Source organism: Hypomesus transpacificus, chromosome 6 (genome assembly GCF_021917145.1).
Source record: "Hypomesus transpacificus isolate Combined female chromosome 6, fHypTra1, whole genome shotgun sequence".
Lineage (NCBI taxonomy): Eukaryota > Metazoa > Chordata > Actinopteri > Osmeriformes > Osmeridae > Hypomesus > Hypomesus transpacificus.
The window spans coordinates 12,433,208-12,450,221 of NC_061065.1; the positions used below are offsets into that span (position 1 = coordinate 12,433,208).

A 17,014-nucleotide genomic window follows, 5' to 3' on the forward strand; every position below is an offset into this window, starting at 1 on the left:
GATGTTGTCGCTAATCCATGCCTCAGTGGTCTCCACATAATGTCATTATATTAAATTTCTGTTCTCATTGTCGTAAGAATAGCCAATGAATGATATTGTAACTGCTGTTGATCCTTCGATGACTTGTAAAAGAGAGGGTGAGAAATGTTCTCTACCATGGAGAAAGGAATCTTTGATCTTTTTTGGCTTTCATTCCTTGTACCTTTTTATCTTCTAATCTGTCCCTCTCTCTGGTTTTAGTGCTCCACTCTCATGTTGATTGAGAGTGCCAAGGACTCCCTTTGCTTCAGCGTTACCCACTACAAACATCCCAAACAGCCTCACACAGTTCAGGTGAGACCTTGAAGTCCAGACAAGCCACATAATTCTTTACCGAATTGGTAATAGAAAGCTGGCTGTATAACTACAAATGAGTGTATCTGTATTCTAGTTGGCTATTAAAATGACAGAGGAAAAAGGGCCGCCGTTCACTATAGTTGATGTGATGACTACCTGACACGTGCTGAACCTTTAAATAATACAGGTGTCCGGTTTAAAGTCGCTGTCTGGAATTCATCAAAACAAACTTTTCCAGACTCAACAAGAAGATCCATTATATTCATAACATGCTTGCCTCCTGTTTTCTACTGCAAATGAATTCCCCAAAAGAATACTGATTGGTTCACCCTCAACCTCTAATCCTCCTTTCTGCTGCATTGTCTGATTTCCCCCTCAGGCTAAGACTGTGGAAGAGAGGAAATTATGGGCCCATCACATTAAGAGGATCATTTTAGAGAACCACCACGCCATCATTCCTCAGAAGGTACACAAGTTTGACCGCTCAGATTCAAAAAGGGACCTTTTCTGAGCTTGAACATTTACAGGTGTTGTTATCTCTTCTGTTCCAGGCAAAAGAGGCCATTTTGGAAATGGACTCCATATGTAAGTATTAGCAGTAATACATACATATGTTATACCCCAGAGCTACAATATCAGTCAGACATTTGGTATCTAATCAATGTCAGATTTAGTTTATGTTGGTTGAAAGTGAGTATTAGGTTGATAACTAGAAAACACAGGGAAGCTAAATGAATTACTGGATGTCTCAACAGTAGCTGTTTGCTTCTTTAAAATAGATCAATCTTGTCTTACACATCAAGTCATTGATGTTAACTTACGAACGACCCTATTGGGACAAGGTCTCCTGTATTAGAGGTTTTATTCAGGTGTTTGTTGGTCAGTTACCTTATGATGTGCCTGTGTCGACAGACCCATCAAAGTACCGTTACAGCCCAGAGAGAATGAAGAAGGCCATGTCCTACCAATCAGATGAGTTTCCGAAAGAAGGTCGCCCAGGGCGACGGCAATCAGGTAAACATTCCTCGCTATTTAAATCATTCAACTATGTCCAAACCTAACCACTGTTACTGATGGCTTGGGGACGATTTAGTATGAAAACCTTTCTCAACTTTAAACAGCATGTGGTCTCATGCAGTATGGTGGAGAGAAATCATCCGAGGCCTTAGTGAGATTTTGACCTTTCACCTTAATCCACTTTATTCTCTCCCATTATTCTGTGTCAGTGGGCAACATTGGATGTGAATTTGTACAAGGTGTACTTGCAAGAGAATTGGAACAGTGTCACGTTTACAGTAGATTACAAGTGACACATTTTAAGTGGTCCCAAAAGATGCGTATGTTTCCATGGTTATTGTAGAATTCCCCTCCACCTTGCAGAAGAGGGGACATCTCAATTACCATCCAGGCCCTTTAGAATAATAATGTTCATTCTAATGGGTTTATCTCCTCTAGAACCAACCAAACAAATCCTGAAGAACACCAAGGGTAAGAAGGTCCTTTTTACATTCCTGTGATACATTTCAGAAGGTTGTATTATCCTCTAATTATATTTATTATATATAATTATATTCTTATGCCATCACAAAAATCCAGATCTATTAAAGCAGAAAGAGTACAGGAAATACCGTCACATTGGTCACTTATGGCTACGACGGATTTATGGTAAACATACGTCATAGCAGGGAGTTGTTTTCAGTGTCGTTAGTGAAAGATCCTCTGGGCATTTGAGCTACTGTGTACAGTACTGTACCTCCAATCACACTAGAATCTCAGTCTACAATGAGGGACCACCACACGGCATGGGCTTCAAAGGGACTATGGGCAGTAAGCAGCAGGAAAGGCCCTTTTGTCCTTGTGTTCTGAGATCAAAGACCATCTCCACCTACTTCTCTCTCTCTCTCCCTGAAATCAAAACATAAAAGCCCTTTAGTCCCTGCATCAAGTGTCGCTCTAGCTCTCTTTTCTGGCCGTCAAATGCAGTCTTGACCGCTGACCATTGTCTCTTTTGTTAGATTCCGTCAACCTTCGCTGTGAAACATCACCAATGTTGTTTATATGCGAAAGGGAACTACAGTATGACACAAGTTCTCAGGCCATGGTTCTGTGGTTCTGTCAGCCATCCATCTCTTTAGGAAAATATGAATACAAATAGATAATGCGTCTTTTGCTCAAACTCAATTTCATCTTTTGTTTTAATCACAGAAAGATATCTTCATTTTGGGTATAGACTTAGTAGGTCAGTGATTGAATATCTTGCCCTTTGTCCCGTTCTCATTTAACATCTTTAATAATTTTGTACTTCTCTGGCTTGTTTTTTCCCCTATAATCTGCATGGATCTGACAGCCATCCTGAAGGTAAGCCTCAAGTCATTAGTTTAAATTGATACCAAAATGTTCTCCATCATGCTGTTCTTATCTTTGCTCTTGAGGCTCAATGAATGGTAATTGAGGTTAATAATGTTGGATGATTTACTACTCCATGGTGGGTGACATTAGAGAGGGGGCCTAGAGCCATCATTTCCCAGATGCGAAGATGGTATTTTGACGTTCAGTCGTTTAATGTGAAGGAAGTTATTTTCCTCCAGCTGATGATAATTCACTTCAAATAGGGGTTAGAGACTTGTTTTTGCACATATTCTGTAGGAACTTTCTCCAAAAGGTATTGGACTTCAGTGGTCCTTTTGACCAGAGCTACATTCATTTCCATCACTTTTCTGTATCTTACAATGCCCATGTCTAATAGAACTGTAAACTCTGTGTTACACACCACTGTTTCTGATGAATACAAGCTACCGTATTCCTAATTGTCAGCACCTTCCCCTGTTTGCTGGGTCTCGTTGTTTGCCAAGATATCTGAGTTTATATATATATATATATATATATATATATATATATATATATATATATATATATATATATATATATATATATATATAAATCACTCTGTGTGACTACAGCATGCAGATAGTGAGGGGGCCTTACCAGACGAGGCACATTCCATTCAATCTGCTGCTAGTATCAGCACCTTGGGCTCAAGCCTTGGTGAGTCTGAGGTCGAAAAGCCTTGTCTGGAAGAGGATGAAGAAGAAGAGCAAAATGACGTAGGCGGGAGGAAGAACTCTCTGGAGAGAGTCAGCCCCATTGACGGCCAGGAGCGCAGAGCAGGGCCCCAGTCCTATCAGGGCAGGTTGACCCTGGGGGAGGAAAGTGACTCGGACGATATACTCATGGAGGATGACCAGGTAGCCGACTTTGCCAGTTCCATGCTGGCCGCCATCTCCTGCTGGCACTATAGAGCGAGGGCTTTGCTTTCCATGGGGGTCACAACGGTGAGGCTCTCAGCCACCATTGGGTTTCCTTCTTCCTGTTTTCATAGAGCTCCAGCCCTCACCTTGGCCAATCGCCCATCAGGCATCAGCTTCCTATGTTATAACCCACTAATGCCCTGGATAACCATGTGCCATTGCTACAGTATTCTCATCCAATGACAACTGACTTGTTTATGATGCTCTGATAAAGCATGGACTTTGCTTTTTTAGTTCAACTCAATATAGATGCATGCCCTTCCAAACTGGGAGGATCGCTTCACTAATACTGTACGTGGCTGTGCAACAGTATGGGCATGTTTAAGTGACTGTCAATGCTTCAAAAGAAAGGAATGGAAATATAAATGTTGTTTTAGTGTTATTCAAACAAACATGTTAAGGATTTCAAGCTTAACCTAGTGAAACTCAATAACAAGGTTCCCATTTAACTAATTGAAGATGGTACAATTTCTGTAAGACAATAATGTAGTACAAACTTGGATGGTCTTACATACACTGTGCTTTTTAAATTACTGACAAATCTTAACAATATTCAGCATGTTATGTCTTGTCTAACTAGACATTGGTCTATTCCCATAGATTGCATTAAAGTCTATGTAATGTTCTTTTAATAAAGGTAATGTTTGCTTTCATGTTAACAGTATTTCTATAAAATGCACATTAGTTCGTTGACATAATTGATTTGCATGTTTGCTGAGATTGATAAAGCAATTTTGTGCGCATGGAGTGGGATGTTTATAAAGATGTGTGCTATTTTTTGACCACTGCACCACCACTGCAAAAGTTGAAGGACAATTTTGAGGGAGGAACAGAAGGATAACATTTAAGAGGCTGCTGCACAATGTATCCGTCTGTTCCTCACTCAAAATTGTCCTTCTCAACTTTTTTTGTTTATGAAAGGAAAAGGTGCTGTGGTCTCTTAATGTTTTCCAGAGCTGTACACTTTATCAAAAGTACTGTAGGATAACTCAGATGCTGACAATCTGATATTTTTCTCTCTGAAGGATGAGGAGGGATGTAATGTTATTGAAGAAAACCAGTGTAGCAGAGAAAACATATCTGGTCAGGACAAGTGTGGGAAAGACACTGTGCATCAGGTAAAGTAGTATTTACAATGCTTATACTATCCTTTCTGCATCTAGCACAAACACATTTGTTTGTAGGGATGGTGTCAAATTCAAGCTCTGCTGTTTGTTTCCCTTCATCCATATGTCTCAAGTTGTCTTGAGGGAATACCAACGACTATCCAGAATGATTGTTGCCAGTGACACATTTCAGCCATCTGTTCTTGACAGTGGTCTAATCTGAAAATATAGATATGTGGCCTATCTAGATACCTCCCACTTTACTTTTAAATCCACATTCTTGAATATGATACTCCTACAGTTTCAGTTATTTATAGCTATTTTATTTTTATACTCCCTGATGTTGGAATCATTGTTTATCTTATTGGAGGTGTAGCATCTAGATGGAGACGTTCATAATTAATGTTTGGAAAAATGCATCTTGCTAGGATTTGCAGCGTAGCTAATGAAAATTATAAGGGAAGGGCAAACTGCATTCACAAATCAAATCCAAAGGATCATCACATTTTTATATAAATACATTGTTTTTCAAATTGTTTGATCAGAGTGTATGGTGTATTAAGCATGGTGCTCACATTGCACCTGCAGTTTTTACCATGTTTTCATACTAATTTTGTCTGCTTCAGACTCCCTCAGACGAGATGTCCCAGAGCAAGGTCTCTGGTTTTGAGACCGATGAAAGGCTTGAACCAGCTCCCTCTTTACGTTCAGAGAATGCTCCATCTAGCACTCCAAACGTCTGTAGCTCTCCTCCTGGGACGGCTAAAGCGCCTGAGCCTGTAGAACACAAGGTGAACACCATGGAGGGACAGATGTTAGCCTCGCAAGACTCCGATGGGAGGACGTTGAGCAGTGGAGAATCTACAGATGAAGAGGAGGAAGAGGCGGCGGCCGCAAAGGAGAGCGAAGCCAGCAGCATCCTCCCGTCTTCTGTCCTGGATAAAGCCAGCGCAATCGCTGAGCACTTCAACAACAGCATCAAGCGAGGTAGCGTGGTCACAGATGATGTCCGCTCTCTTGGCTGCCCCTCCCCTCGCTTGCCCAGTAGGACTGGAAGCACCATTAGTCTTGGTGGTGAGACCACTGAGAGGCCACACAGAATCAACAGCACTTGCTCTGAGCCACAAGAAAACTTTGGAAACGATCTAACGATGCTCTCACCGAGGGACGACGGCCTGTTTGAAACCGACAGAGGTCTCCACCGAAGGAGGAACTCCACCCTTTCCAAGCAGGATCAACTGCTTCTTGGCAAAATCAAGAATTATTATGAACATGCGGAGCACCAGGATGCTGGCTTCAGTCTGAAACGCAGAGAGAGTCTGACCTACATCCCTACTGGCCTCGTCAGGAGTTCTGTCAGCAGATTCAACAGCATCCCGACAGACGAAACCTCTGCAGCAGAGAAGAGTGACAACCAAGCCAGTGGCTCTGCCCCAATCACTTTCTCCGTTTTGGAATATGCCACTACAGACGCGGACTCATCAACCGCTGCAGAGAACTGGAACCGCATGGTTTCTAGTCCGTCCTTTGACAGTCTGGAGCTTGAGAGAGGTAAAGAACTGGAGGCTTCGGGTTCAGATGCCGACTTGCGCAGCCTGAAGATGAGATCTCACAGCTTGCAGGACAAGCCCATTCAGGATGAGGAGTTCCGTCCCTCCTCGGAGATGATCAAGGTTTGGCAAAATATGGAAAGAGAGGTCACTAGGTCTCATGGGGAGGCTCGAACCCATGTGAAACCAAAAGAGGTCCAAAAAAGCACCAGGGGAGCCAGTCCAACTCTCTGTAGAAGGAGCCAAAGTCCCATCAGGAACTCTCTGGGAACAGAGAATGCAGAGTCCCTCGCAATCTTGGAAGAGTCTGACCTGAGCACCATCACAGAAGAGTCTATGAGCCCTTCACCTGTCAAGCCCAGGGGAATTGGGGTTGGTCGTACAGCGAATCTGATGGAGGTCCTAAAACCCTTGCATGATGAAAGAAGACTTATCAGGGCACCTGTTCCCAGAGTCATCCAGCTTAGGGCAGAGACAGAGGGCAATCCTGTAGGGGAGGAGCCTCAATCGGAAGACGATTTGGCCAAGAACAAAGTGTTGAGTCTGGCCCGTCAGTACAGCCAACGCCTCAAGACTACCAAACCAATGGTCAGGCAACGAAGCCTGGAAATGCTGCAGTGCAAGAAGAACTTGTTTAGCGTGTTGGAGGAAAACCCAGAAAAGGAGAGCACAGGTATCTACTTGTCTACTTCAGTATCTATTGTGTATCACGTGCCATATACTAGTAACCATGTTGCTCAATCACTTGCATTAATGAGCTACGACCTATTTCGGTACAGTCCTGCTCATGCTTCAAGGTGTTCTCTACGTTAACAGTACATTGTGTTTTTGGTTTCACAGGTAAACCAAACTTGATGCTGTCCCTGGCCCCATGTTATCAAGTACCTCCAAAAGATGTAAGTCCTTTGGAGCAGGCCCGGTCTCCAAGCCCTTCTCACACCCCAAGTTCTTTGGGTAGTCCACGTGTCCCGTCTCCCAGCCGAATACGATCAAAGAGCCCACTAAGCCCTCAGCCGATGGAGGCCTTCAACTGGCCTGACGTGCGAGAGCTTCGCTCCAAGTACGCTAGCGACCAGTCTCAACTGCCACCTGTGGGCCGAAGCCGGTCAGTACCTGAAAAGATGCTAGACTGTGGCGCAAGGCGACGTTCAAGTTGCTATTCAAGCTTTTACGCTTCAGGTGGGCCCGCTGAGGTTCAGTCTTACAGGTCTCACCCCAGCAGGGACCCTGGCCCTGGAGACGGGTGCACAAGGCTTCATCGGGCTGGTTCCCTTGACCACAGATTGAATGGGCTTTATATGAGCAAAATGGTGAATCTTCAGGAAAATATCTCTAATGGAGATTATTATGTCTCTGCACGGGATACTCTGCCCACTGACCCCAACCATAAGGTTATTGTTGTGGAAAGGGTTCCAGAAGAGTCTGAAACAAGCTCCTTAGAACCTGTGGAGATGCCTCTTCAGGCCAAGAATGAGGAAGTTGATGACAGTTATGTCCAGATCCGTTCTCCAACCACTAGAGAGAAGATTTCCATAATGGCTGTCATTGACCGCTGCAGAGCCTATCAGGAGTCAGATGAATATCGACAAAGGGAGGAAGGGGGGGCTAAAGAAGATTCAGTCAGTCAGAGTGGGAAGGGCAAAGAGCATGAAAAGGGTCCTCTCTCGAATGAGCAACTTCAGAACACGCATAAAACTGTTTCACACTCTGCCAAAAAGACAGATGCAAGTCAGCAGAGCATGGTGAAAAACTTGCGAGAGAAATTTCTCAACCTGAGGTGAGCAGTACAAGAGAACATTTTAATGTCACTTCTTACTTGATTTCCCTTTTTATTTCATGAAAACATTGTTAAAGCAAATGTTGCTTGTCAACCACTGTTGTTCCTTGGCCCGGAAGCCATATTCTGTATTTTAACAAGCATAAACTGTACATCTTAAGAAACCTTTTTTTTTTTTTTTTTTTTTAAACAATACCAAAAAATTATGTTGTAATGTGTCAAGATTCTAGTTTCCAAAGATTTTCTAACTGTTGTGATCCTATGATCACATGTGTTTGCTGAAGAAAGATGCTTATATTGTATTTGGTGAATATTTTGGCCAGTCTGCAAATAAATAGTTGTGCTAAATTGTGTGCTGTCAAGTTCTGAGACAGTAAAAATTACTTTTGTGGACACATGTAGAGTATTGTAAAATGTGTAAATATTTATGTCCAAAGCTCAAACATTCCTTTCAGATTGAATCACTTTATAGTAGGTTGTGTTTCAACACAGTATTTCAATTACATTGCACAATTGGACAGGATGCAAAACGTTTTGTGGCGACATGAAATTAAACCATTCATCTTATCTTGATGCACTGGATAAAACAAGATTGCCTGTACTTGTAAAGAAAACCTAATGATTTGGTCTGAGCCATTTATGTATTTACCATTTTAGAAACCGAATTTTTTAGAATCACTATGAATGATGATATTGTTCAAACTGCCTGAGGGTTTCTTGGATCTAAAACTTAAGTATATATTGCCACAAACTGGCTGCCACCAGATGTAGCTCTTTAGTAGGACCCTTACAATTGACTGCACTATACTTTCACCGCACATGGATTGACCACTAAAAATACTCATTGGATTATTGGGTCTGAAAAATATTCAATTTGTAAATGAATCCCCATAGTTTGACCTAGTAGCAAAAATCACAGATGGTGTTCACTATTCATAATAATCATCATGGTTTGTATGACATACATAATAGAAAATGTACAGTGTCGCTCCTCCCAAGTCCCTTGATGCTTCAGTGAGTCCCATACTGTATGTTGATTGTGCAATTGATTAAATGGCTAATAATGTTGATGTTACACCGACTCACGAGACCCTTGCCAAGGGAGCTACGCTTTCACAAGCCACCATCTACTGCTACTGTCATTACTATGAGGATCTATCCTTACATTTACCCTGTTCATTTACCTCTTATTTATTAAGCTGGTGTAAATTTCACATACATCCACTGTTTGTCTTTCTATATCTGTTAAGCTGTGTTGTTTCTTCAGGCTTGCTGTACAGAAATGTTTACGTTGCCCAGAATGGGCATACATTCCATATTAAAAACAACACATAGTGCTAACTGGTCCAAATGTCTCATTTTCTTTCTCTGTGTATATCAATACAACCACTATAATTTTTAGAAGGTCATGCAGCAGTACTTTTGATACGTCCATAAAGTGTCCATGACAGAAAAAGAAACAATGTTTCTAAAAACATGACGAGTAACAGCACACGTTGATTATATTTATTACCTGATTTACAAAGCTGTTTTTTGAGCAATTGAGGAACACTGCATCCTACCATTGCTCAATAGATTGTAAACAGTTGCTTTTAAGAGGGAATTTCAGATGCACTACAAACATCACTAATGGCTCTCTTGATGCATGTGAGAATCTTTTTTTTCCAAAATGGGTAAAGAGGGAGAGTGCCACAACAATGTGGCAATGCACTTGTTCAGCATTGAACACCAATTAAGCTTGCAAATGTAGGAAGAACATCATGAGCATAATGTTTTTCATGGAAGCCAGGGTTGCTCTGGTGAATGGATTTAGAAATATATTTTTTTCCAGCTGTCACTAAACAGGCAGACTCATGATGCTGGCTTTCTACAGATTAGTGGATATGATGATTCAGTGTGCTTGCCGTTTTCAAACGAGATTATTTTGACGTCAAACTATACACTTCCATCCATGAAGATGCATGCAAATTGGCTTGTATTTAATCATTAACTCAGTCAAAGGCATAATGGAATTGTCAACAGGAAATATTTGACTAATTTGGACCAGTACAGTATGTGTGAAAATAGCAAGTATTGGTTTTTGGTGATACGGTGAATATAAGCTTATAAAACTGTTAAAATCGTTGTGATAAAACAATTGTGATCTCGATAAAGTGCTACATAGCAGTAGAAAATAAATCGAGTTTCATCTAACAGGAAAGTGCGTGAGCAAATTGTTTTTTCCACTGTCATGTGGATCCATGTCCTACACAAGTCATTGTTCACATGATCACATCGGATAAGTAATGATTATTAAAACTGATTCTGGAGATGCCCATTCATCTCATCATTGTCTATCATATTATTAATGTTGCTTAAATCGATGGGTGGGGGGTCAATATTCGGATCACTCCATTAAAATGAGTTGACACCTATACCCTCCCTCCCATCGCGCAAGACTTTCCTGATTGTTGGTTTGTGCGCTCTGACAACACGACGTGTAGTCGTTCCTCCGCCTCTGGTCTTCATACGCAGGTGTATGTTTTCAGAGATGAAGACTCTCACGAATCAAGTCGAAACAATTTAAAAAACATTTGTCTCTATCATTAATGTAGCTTTTTTGGTTGTTTTTCCCTCGCGGACATGGGCTGCGCAATATCAGGATTGGGTTTAGTGCCAAAGCAAGTCGGAGAAGTGAAGGAAGAGGTTCCCATTGTACATTTAAGTGAGGAACACAGAGAGATGATAAAGGATACGTGGAGAGTCATCCAAGAAGATATCGCTAAAGTTGGAATAATAATGTTTGTCAGGTGAGTGCATTTTGTAAGTAATTTAGTGTTTAAAAGACTTGTTTAAACGCTTTGCAGGAATGTATGCAGCATTCTCACCATGACATTGAATTAAAAATGAATTTAAAACAAACTAATGAACGTGGAAATAATAAGTCATAAAACAACCCCACCGTCTGCCGACTACTTGAGTCTTAATTATCCAAACACGTGAAATAATTCACCTTTTGCTACCTTACAGTCCAATTTTTCTATTTTTAAGCATTTGAAAAAAGATCCACAACTAGATGGGTTTCTATAACAGCACCTTGTGTTATGGTTTGTAGACTTTGGTTTTAACAACAGAGCAAAATAGATATAATTGAAAAAAGTGAATACTGCCTATAATTTTGAGCCATGCAGGGTAGAAACGATAGATAAGGGATGCTGAAGGGATGCTACAGTCTTTGTTGGGATTGAGGTTAAGGCTCTACGTTTCCCAGTGTCCCAAAGCACTCTCGTAAGGCTGTGGGTTTTTCGGATTGGGAAGCCTGTTGCCTTTCAACATTTCAATTACAGCTTTCTGGAAGGGCAGCATGGTATCCGCATAGATTTTCTATCAGAAAAAGTCCCTTAGTCTCTGTTTACGAAAATAATATCACCATAACATTACGCTGCCACCACAATGCTTCAGAGTAGGGATGGCCTTCTTCTGACTCGAAAGGCCAAAGTCATTCTGCAAAGACCAGGAAACAACATGGGGAATGTCCTGAAGTGGTCCAATCAGAGCTTAAACATCCGTAGCATGGCTTCAAGATGGCTATCCACATTTGCCAAGAAACCAGAACTTGCACATGCCCATGCACAAGCAGTTGTATCTCTGTGTTTTCACAGATTCTACAGATTGACAAGTCATTTTCACTGAAGGATATGAAGTGTAAAACACAAAAATAGCAGGCTCGTGCCAAACACCTAATTTGTTTTCCAATTAGCATTTTCACGAAAGCCACTGAACAGTAGATAGAGTCCATCTTAGCTCTCCCTAACAGTCTGTCCCCAAAAAGTAAATCTTTCTGTGGGACTGGGAACTGGACTGGGAACATCACCAAGAAATCCCCACGAATGTAAATGTAAGCACATTGAAAACCCAAACACGAAGGCTGTGCTGATTGAACTATAACAGGCTGTTTATCAGAGCCCCCCGCCTTATCATTTAGGATGTTAATGGGCTAGCTGGACAGGACCTGTGGCAGAGCGATGCCTATTTTAGCATCAGTGTGAAGCACCTAAAGACACTAAGCCATGTATCGCCCTGCCATATAACGGCTGAAAGTGTGTGGCACAAACACAGAGGTTCATGTTCACTGATATTTCAACAAAATACCCATGCTTTGAACGTAACACATGATACTTGCTGACAGAGATTATTCTGTTACAATTAAAGTGTGTTGAAACCACATCTTTACATGCAACCAGGTGTGACATCCTGTGTGATAACAGTAAAAGCTTCACACAGACTGTCTCATTTGACATAAGTAATCATTTTATAGACACAACTATATTTACCTACAGAAGAAAGTGAAATACTTTTCAGATAAATGGAATGTATTTAATTACATAATTAGAATGGTGATTGTCCTCCAGAGAAAAAAAGAATTGTCTGCTTTTTTAACATCATCTTCAATCACCTTTATGCTGTGTCCAGCTGATGACAAAACGTCATCACGATGTTGTTAAACCCAAGCAGAAGCTTTACGTGTCTGTTTCTATGGCAGGGGTGTTCAATCCTGGTCCTCAGGGTCCACTGTCTTGTATTTGAATCAGGTGTGCTGGAGCAGGGAAACATCTCAAACATGCAGGACAGTGGACCTTGAGGACCAGGATTGAACACTCATGTTCTATGGTATTCACATTGTTTTGTGAATGTTCATAGCCTTTATGTAGGTATCAAATCCTTTGTTCAGTCAAGCTGTCCTGTACCGTGTGTCACAAATTAGAATGAAGACCGGGAGCCCAACTTCAACTTGGACAAACTATTGGGGGTGCCTGTATTTTGTGAAGATTGAATACATGAAGAACAATATTAAATCGCTTCATCGTCATTTAAACATTCCCCTCATCTATTCCTATGACTGGCCAACCACATCTGCACTAGGTGTTAACTAGGCAAGAAAGTTAGTATTCAGACTCCTAGCAGGGCATTTTCTGGCATGACCTTTGTCGTATGCACTATCAGTTGGAGTTGGAGAGCAATTAATGACCTCCTGGTGAGAAAGAGATATAACTGGCCAAATGAAACAGAAAAATCCTCAACAAAGGATTGTGATATTCTGCAGTTTAGTCCCTAACAATGCTACAGATTCTAATCACAAATCCATATTTATGGCATGAAGACTAAAATATATTCCAAAATAATTTTGCATTTAGTCTTTTGAAAATAGTTTTTTTGGTAAAACTGATAGATCTGCACAAGTCACCTTCATGTTCCTCTAAGGGAGGACTAATGTTATCTGCTGAAGTAATGTTTTGTGAACCAGACCAAAAATACACAACTAAAAGGGCGTCGTTGTCCACGGAGGGAAAGAAATGTCATATTACAGTTAAAATGTTTGTGAATCTATTAATCTCGACCTCGAGAGCTCACGAAGTGTCCTGTTTCCTTGGCAACAGGTTGTTTGAGACTCATCCAGAATGCAAAGACGTTTTCTTCCTGTTCCGAGACGTGGAGGACCTGGAGAGGCTGAGGACCAGCAAGGAGCTCCGAGCTCATGGCCTACGGTCAGTTACACTCGTCACATCCACGTCACTATTCTGTCCTCCGGCCCCGGCCACTCCTGCCGTCGTCTCACCCTTCACAACCACCCTTGTCCGTCCTCAGATGAGCACCTAGCACATCTCTGCACCTCAGAGTCGTGAGCACAGCCCTGCTGCCAAAACCATTTCTATGACACCTCCTTGAGGCCACAATGACTAATTCAGATTGAATTACAAAATATTGTTTTAAAGTACAGTATACAGCTGTAAAATGGCAAACCAGTTATTAGTAGTATTATTATTGAATCAATTGGGAGTAAAGAATGGTGCCAAGGGAAGTGATGCTGACATCCCTGATGCCACTGTGCTACTATCCAAAATGCCCCTTCCGTTACAACGAATCAAGTGTTCCGTGATACAGGAAGTTGACAGGTGTCTATGCAGGCAGTGGCCTTGAACCATTGGTTCATGCTTGATCTCACACTGTGGACTTCCAGTGCAGTTGGTCAGTTAATACTGCCTAGTCTTGGAGATGTGTGCGTGGGCACTGGCCTAACTCCATGCTGCCTTGGCAAAAAGACGACACTTAAGCAGAATGTCTACGTTCCCCACAGAGACCCACTCCACATGGGTCTTTGAAAGGCCATAACACAAACAGAAGCATCAAACGGGTAACACAGATAGCAATAGCATTAGCTAATTAGAGATCTCTTTGTGGCCATTGAGCCAGACCTGACATGAAAGCTACACTTTGCTGTTATGAATGATTTAAAACAAGCTGACCAATTTAGTGTAAAAGTAATCTTTTTTTTTTTTTAAAGCCACAATGGATATCCAAGTTCTGGCCAGTATAAAATGGCAATGTATTAACATATTTACAGTTAATTAAAATAAAATGAAGAAAAAGTGTGTATTCAAATAGGCACAACAGTATTGAATACAATGGAATTATTGCATTCTTAACATGTACAGTACATTTGTCAATATTACTGGATCCTTTGTCTTCGGCTACAGATTATTCTCATCCTAGTTTGGGAGCAGGTAACCACTACTGCTACTTTTCATGGACAAAGACCACTGTTCAGACTGTGGTCCAGTATACTTGTATAGCACTGTCAAGGATGTTATGGTACCATGCAGCCAATGACACAGTACCTAACCTCAAAATAATAAAATGTGTACAGTGATCGTGATCAATAGATTTGGCACTGGTCTGCCGTTGTGTGCCACTATTATCTAATAAGGTTCTCTACATTTCTTGAAGGATAATGTCTTTCATTGAGAAAAGTGTGGCTAGACTTAACCAGATGGAACGACTAGACCAGCTGATCTTGGACCTGGGCAAGAGTCACTATCGCTACAATGCCCCACCCAAGTACTACTCGGTAAGGTCCACAGCCACTATAACATCTGCGCTTCCATGGCTCTTGACAGATATCCTCCAGGGTTTGTACAACAGAGCCCCTGGCACAGGGACAAACGTTGGGTTATGGTGCTCCACCCCTTGTATAGCGAGGGGTAACATAATGGAAAATGCTATATTAGTCTGTGATGTTTGGCTATGAGATAATGAGTCTGAATGGCTTGCTGTTCATTGAACACCCCTAACCTTTCAGGACCCTAATTATGTCCTCTGGGTTTGTTTCAGTATGTGGGGGCCGAATTCATAAGAGCGGTCCAGCCGATCCTGAAGGATAACTGGACCCCACAGGTGGAGGAAGCTTGGAAGGTAAACAGTGCATGGGAACACTTCACTTTCAGCTAGCAGCCATGCCTTCACTATGCACACATTTGCCAATTCTGTCATTTGATTTGCGGTATCATGTGTTTGCCAAAGCTTACACAATGACTTAATTTATTTGTACAGAGATCAAAATAATTTTTTCCTAGGGCTATGACACTTATGATGCCTATATGGAGAATATGTGGTCTATTTCTGTCTGCTAGTCATTAAGGGGAGATCAAGTGAAGTGCAAACAAAATAACATCTCAAACTAATTTGATCTTGCATCAAGGCCATATTACAAATTGTGAACTCTTCAGAATTGCACTTGATGAATATCCATGATTCTGTTGATGCAATGTATGAAGATGTCAGCGAACAACATGCAAGACACTTTACAGATTACAGTGTCCTCTAGTGGAGGTACCATATTAACACTTCCTCCACTGGAACCCCAGGTGTTATACTAAGAATGTACTCTTTTCATTGTTTCAGTAATTGTATTGCTGAACACAAAGGGGCCTGAATCACTGCCCACGTCTCACATATATTATTGACAGATGCAGGGTGAGGTCAAATTACAAACATGACCCTTTCACCATACCAGGGCCTTAAGAGTTAAGGAAATACTTCAGTATTTTGAATGAGCTATTAAAACATTGGTAGTGCACAGGCTATTTTAAGGCTGTAAGTGCATTATAACAGCACTGCATGTTTGGCTCCACTTCAATTCTTTACAGCATATACAACAATCGCTATCCACTGTGAAAACAAGCCATGTACCATATGGTTGCAAACCTAATCAATATATAGTACATTACCATTAAAAAGGTGGGGGTGTACTCTACTCTACTCAGCAAAATGACCTTGGTCGCATCAATCTATGCAGTCTATGTGAGTACTGTATACCGGTTTATTTGTATGACTTTATGCTGAAGGCATGTTTTTAATACATTTGTAAACTCCCTTGGCTCTCTCAGACATTATTCCTGTACATAACCACCATCATGAAGCAAGGGTACCTAGAGGAGGAACAGAACCAGAAAAATGCCATGGGCAACACCAGCCGAGAGAGACCGGAGAAGAGGCTTAACCTCATCTAGGACCGCTGGAGGTGCAAACTGTACTGTACTTGTGGATCCAATAGGGGCTTGCATCTACAATATCACTTAACACGTCTTGTCAGAATAGTTGATGAAACATGCATTACAATGCAGTGGCCAGTATAATACATGTGTCCAGTTACATATATACATGTTTTGTATGTTGACTTTTTGTACCCATCTTATGCTTCTGGAATTGTAATGAACAGGAACAGCTTGTGTTAGATTATGTACTACTTAGGTTTAGGCTTATTTGTACTCATATGGGTAAATGTCATTCATCTGTCAGTTATGTATAGTTGTTTTTTTTATATATTTAAAATGTTAAATCCTACTGTAAAATCATGGACAATGTACAATTGTGCACATAGTTGGCCCAATTATTTTCACAGTGAATTATAATCATTAAACATTACTGTAATCCGATTGTATCTTGATTGTGGGGGTTTATTTTCGGTTTAGTTGTTCCAAAGTACTAATAAATACAAAAATACATTCTCAGAGTAATTTGCATTGTGCATGGATGTATAAAAAACGCTTACATTGGACTTGCCTGCTATAATAAAAGTACTGCTATACTGTATACTGAACATTATTTAGATTTATTTCA

At 41.1% G+C, this 17,014-nt stretch overlaps 2 protein-coding genes across 8 annotated transcripts in view; both read left to right on the forward strand.

The window, feature by feature from the left end:
- The window catches only part of LOC124469245 (pleckstrin homology domain-containing family G member 3), a 45,568-nt gene extending 36,150 nt beyond the window's left edge, over nt 1–9,418 (forward strand). For 5 of the 7 annotated variants that reach the window (XM_047022419.1, XM_047022423.1, XM_047022424.1 and 2 more), the window contains 10 exons: nt 241–333; nt 716–802; nt 888–921; nt 1,249–1,350; nt 1,792–1,824; nt 2,684–2,694; nt 3,297–3,668; nt 4,670–4,762; nt 5,377–6,973; nt 7,141–9,418. In XM_047022419.1, coding sequence (XP_046878375.1) covers nt 241–333; nt 716–802; nt 888–921; nt 1,249–1,350; nt 1,792–1,824; nt 2,684–2,694; nt 3,297–3,668; nt 4,670–4,762; nt 5,377–6,973; nt 7,141–8,081 — 3,363 coding nt within the window. In that variant the 3' untranslated portion in view covers nt 8,082–9,418. The remainder of the gene's footprint in view (nt 1–240; nt 334–715; nt 803–887; nt 922–1,248; nt 1,351–1,791; nt 1,825–2,683; nt 2,695–3,296; nt 3,669–4,669; nt 4,763–5,376; nt 6,974–7,140) is intronic. The other 2 variants (XM_047022421.1, XM_047022425.1) reach the window with 2 other exon arrangements.
- A 1,151-nt stretch (nt 9,419–10,569) lies between these two features.
- On the forward strand, nt 10,570–16,746 carry LOC124468959 (neuroglobin-like). The gene is made up of 5 exons (XM_047022023.1): nt 10,570–10,866; nt 13,495–13,602; nt 14,843–14,963; nt 15,227–15,307; nt 16,282–16,746. The coding sequence occupies exons 1-5, from the start codon at nt 10,700–10,702 to the stop codon at nt 16,402–16,404; spliced, it is 600 nt and encodes a 199-aa protein (XP_046877979.1). The 5' UTR covers nt 10,570–10,699; the 3' UTR covers nt 16,405–16,746.
- Nucleotides 16,747–17,014: the final 268 nt, after the last annotated feature.

Bases quoted from the DNA above. Each gene is read 5' to 3' on its own strand.
- LOC124468959 (XM_047022023.1), top strand. From the start codon at position 10,700: ATGGGCTGCGCAATATCAGGATTGGGTTTAGTGCCAAAGCAAGTCGGA. The intron at 14,964-15,226 runs GTAAGGTCCACA...GGTTTGTTTCAG, and splicing joins CCCCACCCAAGTACTACTCG to TATGTGGGGGCCGAATTCAT. The intron at 15,308-16,281 runs GTAAACAGTGCA...TGGCTCTCTCAG, and splicing joins AGGTGGAGGAAGCTTGGAAG to ACATTATTCCTGTACATAAC.